The following is a 4,702-nucleotide window of genomic DNA, read 5'->3' on the forward strand; positions in this document are numbered from 1 at the left end:
GCATTGGCAAGGTAGCATCATAATGTTAGTAACTACAGAACACATTACTTTAAACTCGTTAAAATATCAATATAATCAAGCAGGCATCGCTTGGTTCTTGAGCAGAATGGGGAAGAAGTGCTACTCTATTTTGATTTCAAAAAAGGGCATCAATTATGATTGATCACAAAGCACCAATTTCCCTCCTTTTTGACACAGCCCTTGTTCACCAACAGAATTGACTACCTTCCCATAACTATACCTCAGAGGAATTCTCCCCAAAACCTTATGAAACTCACCTATACACTCCCCTCTTCTCTTCCTATGCTTCTCTTTCCTACTACTAGAACCCACCTGCGCAACCACCCCAGTCGATCCTCGGCGTCCTTCACCATCCCTATGGTCATGATCATTGCGTGCATCCCCCCAATCTCTGGCCTTCTCAGCACCGACCAATATAGGTCCGGCATTGACCTCATCTGCAATCACAAAATTCATTAATATGTCCTCACAATTATGCATCTTATCCACGATCTTCCTCATGTTGGCCATCACAAGCCCTCCTGCGCAGCTGTACTGAAACAAATACTCACTTTTCAAAATCATAAACTTAGTGAGAATAATTGAGTACTTGTCTGGATGCACAGTCTAAATCCACTCTTTCATCGATAAGTCTATGTCATGTGATCTGACAAAGAACCCAATGAGACGAGCAGGGTTTAATCCCCACATTTGACATGCAAATTCAAAGGATTTGGGATCAACCTCAACATCATCATCACACACCAACACAGCTCGGGTCTTCATTAAGGGTCTGGGGAGGAACCAGTTATTGAGACTGTTTGATGATTGACAGATTAAGAAGATGCTATTAAAGCCAAATGAGAACTGTGTGAGATTGTTGGCATGTTGGGCCAAGGTTTGGGATGGGTTGAAGGGTTTCCCCAAAGTACAAGAATTGATGACACCAAAGAGGAGGCTGCACATGCAGTGACAATAGATTAGATGAGAGGGATACGTGTCTCTGAGTAGCCATTGATTAGGACTGTTAGCTGGTCCGAGAGGAGAGTTCTTGGGTCCTGCTGAGCTATAGGGTCACAAGGATCGGAGGAAATGGTACGATAAGAAAGCACAAGAACTTCCACAGAGTAGAAGAAGAATATGAAGCCGAGAATGACAAAGGTTGTTTGCAAGCAATTCATATCTAGTGAGTGATTCTAACTCATTATAATGTTTGCATCAACCATAATGAGAATCATCAAAAGAGTGACTCTAACCTCTATATATCACGACACTCTTTGCATACAACAACATAACCCCAATCGCACTGACAAACAGACCAAATCCCCCTTAATTATCAATTTGTTGTGAGAAGACCGAAAATCCGGAATCAAAATTATCACACTGCAACAAGTAGCAAGACATTCAAACTTATTTCGTGTAAAATGCAGAAAGCAATTAATAACACAAAGTATCTCATGCAATCCAATGTAGAATACCAGCCATCATTTCGATAGTAAAGAAAAAACATATTTCCCAAACAAAAGAATGGTCTTTGATCACGATGAGATGTGTCCGACAGTAAAGGCATAAACTTAATTACGAGAGTATCTTCGAATCAGTTCTAGTCCAAAATACAAGCCAAAGCATATCACCTCATTCAATCGATCCCAAATAGAAAGAATGTCATAGAGTTTAACTTGGGTTTCTAGCTAAGATTCAATACTTGCAAGGTAGCTGAATATACAAAGCTACAACCAACCAACTACCAACTACCGCAACAAGAACAAGTAGTTGCAAAATAGTGAGATTGAAAAGAAGATATTGCCCAAGTTGGTACCTAATCACTAAGCAGAATCGCAGTGAGACGCTTCAGAGGCAGAGTTGGGTTCTCCTACCAAGAAGAAGGAACGTCGATCCGGTCACTCGGTTTTCCTCGGATTTGAAATCGATTTTTTATATATGAAGGATTTATATTTCAACTCCAAAGGCGCGGCTTTGGGATCTGGATGAAAAAGAAAAACGTAAAACCTATTCTGAGTAAAAATGTGAGCTATGGTAACGGATCAAGAGAAGTAAACTCTCCCAACGCATACCACTTGATTACAGTAGAGTAGCATGCTCCAAAGCACCATATACAAACCAATAAAGACTTCCCCATTCTCATGTTCTCAAGTCATTTCGCATGGTATATATATGCTCCATACTTTTTACTTTATAAACGATTACATTCAGGCCCCGTGTGACTTAAAGGGACATAAAATTTCTTATTTCTACTCTTTACTTCAAGAAGTTGGAAATCAAATTTAGTCACCAATTCTTTTCTAATGATTGTGATTTGTGAATGTAATATCTGATCAAATGTTTGGAAAATACTTTCCGGTTCTCCCAAAGGTGTACAGTCGTTTCCTTTGCTTGATGCCTTGATGGGTTGCATCATGCATGATATGCATGCTCAAAATTAAGTAAAGCAGGAAATGATAGAGTCGTGTAAGATTGAGGGAAATCATAAGAGATAACAAAGCATTTATACAAAAATTCTTGAAATTGCACTCGTTTCTTTGTTTATCTTCGTTCCAACTAATTGAATCATCACCAAATGCCTCGACGATGAGTAGGGATATTGGCATATTCAAACAAAGTCCGAATCTCCAGAAGAATCCATATTCTTTCCTTTCTGATCAGGGCTTCTAATCACAAAATCCAAATTGTAAAGCATTGGCACCATGGTTATGGAGCACAAGAACACCAGCACCGGCCCAAAAATCCAAAGCAGTAGAGGCAGTGCTCCGTAGAACAGCCTATTCCCCACAGTGTTCAGAATGTAACCTTTCTCTAGAAGCTCCGCCACGTACTCGGGGGTCACTGGCGAAGTGGGATCTTGAGGACTGTTGATGAGGATGTTCACTTGGTTTATAAACCTGATGGAAAGCGAGTGACACATGAAGGAGAAGAGGAAAATGGTGAGTAGGGTCACGTATTTGAGGGCGACCATGAACTCCCCATGAGCTCCGTAGACGGCGTCGTTCAGTGGCTTCTTCACGCTGTACGTGCTGCTAATCACGGCCGCCAGGCCGGAGCAGAGAAGGATCGACGTGGTGGCCATTAAGGTTGATCCCATGATCGTATTTCGAAGCGTTTGGATTGCCAGAATGTTCTTCTTTTCATTGTCCTGCCAAAGTCATTGTAGGCTTGTAGCATAAGTTACGTATAGATCACTGATATCAGGGTACTAAAGCAGTGATGTTCAATTACAAAGTAGAATACATTTGCTTTAAATTCTAGAATGTTTTACGGTCAAGAATTAATTAAACATTTGATTGACCCCATATATCAGAAGTTATCAATTTTTAGGGTTTATTATCTTATATCCTTTGTATCCCACTGATCATGATCATCATGCACTTGGGTATTATAACTTAATTTGGGTCTTATATATCCAACTATCCAAGCCTTTGCTCTGAATTTTGCAATTTTACTTGGTACCTCGATCGGGCAATATTGTTTCAATAAGGCTTATACTCAAAGGCAGAAAGAAAACGATATATACTCGTAAATCTTTAGTCAATGATTGAACTTTACCCTGTTTTTCATAGGACCAATCAATATAAGCAGTACTGCTGCTGCTGTTGCAGTAATGATGAAAAACCAATCAATATAATTAAGCAGTACTGCTGCTGCTGTTGCAGTAATGCAGTAGCTGACGCGGGAGGCAATAGAAAACCTAACTGAGTGGATTTGTGAAGTAAAAGGAAGAATATGTTTGCGTAGTACGGTGTCTGTCCTGCAATTAGCTCGAGTTATCTCATAGCTTGTGCTGGTCGGACTGACTACGCTACGATGTTACTGTTATATATACTTCTTTTACTACCATAAATGAACGGAAAAATGGAAAATGCTCTTAATTGATTGAGCCCTAAAATTGAAGGATTGTTTCCCACTAACTACAAACGGTGTCAAAAACTTAGTAGGTATAGAGTCGATCACCATTTGTTCGAGAATACATGATGCACAAATAACCACAGTACTTTTAGTTCTTGATCGATCAAGTAAGTTTGATCTGATATGAAATAATCACTTCCGGTTCTAGATACTTCTCAGTTTAATAAAAAATTTAGGTCACACAACTAAAATTAACCGGTAATGAATTGATCGAAGAGTCTAAATTAATGCGTACAACTCAATGCTAAGTTTATATTTCATATGAAATTCCTCATAATCTGACCACAAATGTGTACCGGAATTTTAGTCATATACGTAGACAAATAAGAGTATAAGACGAATGACTTTAACCCCATATGAATGATTAGTTTAAGACAGCGTACGAATAGTTATTCTATATAGATAGGTACCTTGATCATTGCAGAGACCCATAATCTTCTTCCTCTGGTATTTATGCCGATGATTGTAGTCTCTGGATTATTACGAACGTTGTGCCACAACCATCCATGATAACCAGCTGTTATCAGAAACCCTAGGGGAACCAGAATCACATCCAAGTAGCACTTTCTCCATTCCATGATATATTTAGCTAGCTCTCTTCTTATTTCTCACACAACTTGAGTGTTTTTCCTCTTCTTGCTCCTATAAATATATAGCCTTCAGTTTCCCAGCCTCCACTATCGTGCCTGGGCTCAGCTCTGTATATATAATACAGAAATGAATCTGGACTTGTTTAACTGTGTAATTCATTAGTCCGGAGCTCACTATACATAGTTCGTCG

The 4,702-nt window shown here is 39.4% G+C and overlaps 2 protein-coding genes across 2 annotated transcripts; both read right to left on the minus strand.

Annotated features, from left to right (window-relative positions):
* On the minus strand, window positions 1–1,181 carry LOC126783505 (glycosyltransferase family protein 64 C3). The gene is given in 2 exon segments (XM_050508983.1): window positions 1–911; window positions 914–1,181. Coding segments are annotated over 2 exon segments (1,026 nt in total). The 3' UTR covers window positions 1–153.
* A 1,266-nt stretch (window positions 1,182–2,447) lies between these two features.
* LOC126783789 (uncharacterized) lies at window positions 2,448–4,702 on the minus strand. The gene is made up of 2 exons (XM_050509321.1): window positions 4,332–4,702; window positions 2,448–3,151 (listed from the first exon to the last, which is right to left on the minus strand). Exons 1-2 carry the CDS (start codon window positions 4,497–4,499, stop codon window positions 2,612–2,614), a joined length of 708 nt encoding a protein of 235 aa, XP_050365278.1. The 5' UTR covers window positions 4,500–4,702; the 3' UTR covers window positions 2,448–2,611.

This window comes from Argentina anserina, chromosome 2 (assembly GCF_933775445.1).
Source record: "Argentina anserina chromosome 2, drPotAnse1.1, whole genome shotgun sequence".
In the NCBI taxonomy this organism is placed as follows: Eukaryota; Viridiplantae; Streptophyta; class Magnoliopsida; order Rosales; family Rosaceae; genus Argentina; species Argentina anserina.

Coding starts and splice junctions, on each gene's coding strand:
- LOC126783789 (XM_050509321.1), bottom strand. CDS start 4,499: ATGGAATGGAGAAAGTGCTACTTGGATGTGATTCTGGTTCCCCTAGGG. Junction 3,152..4,331: donor GGGTCTCTGCAATGATCAAG/GTACCTATCTAT, acceptor TGACTTTGGCAG/GACAATGAAAAGAAGAACAT.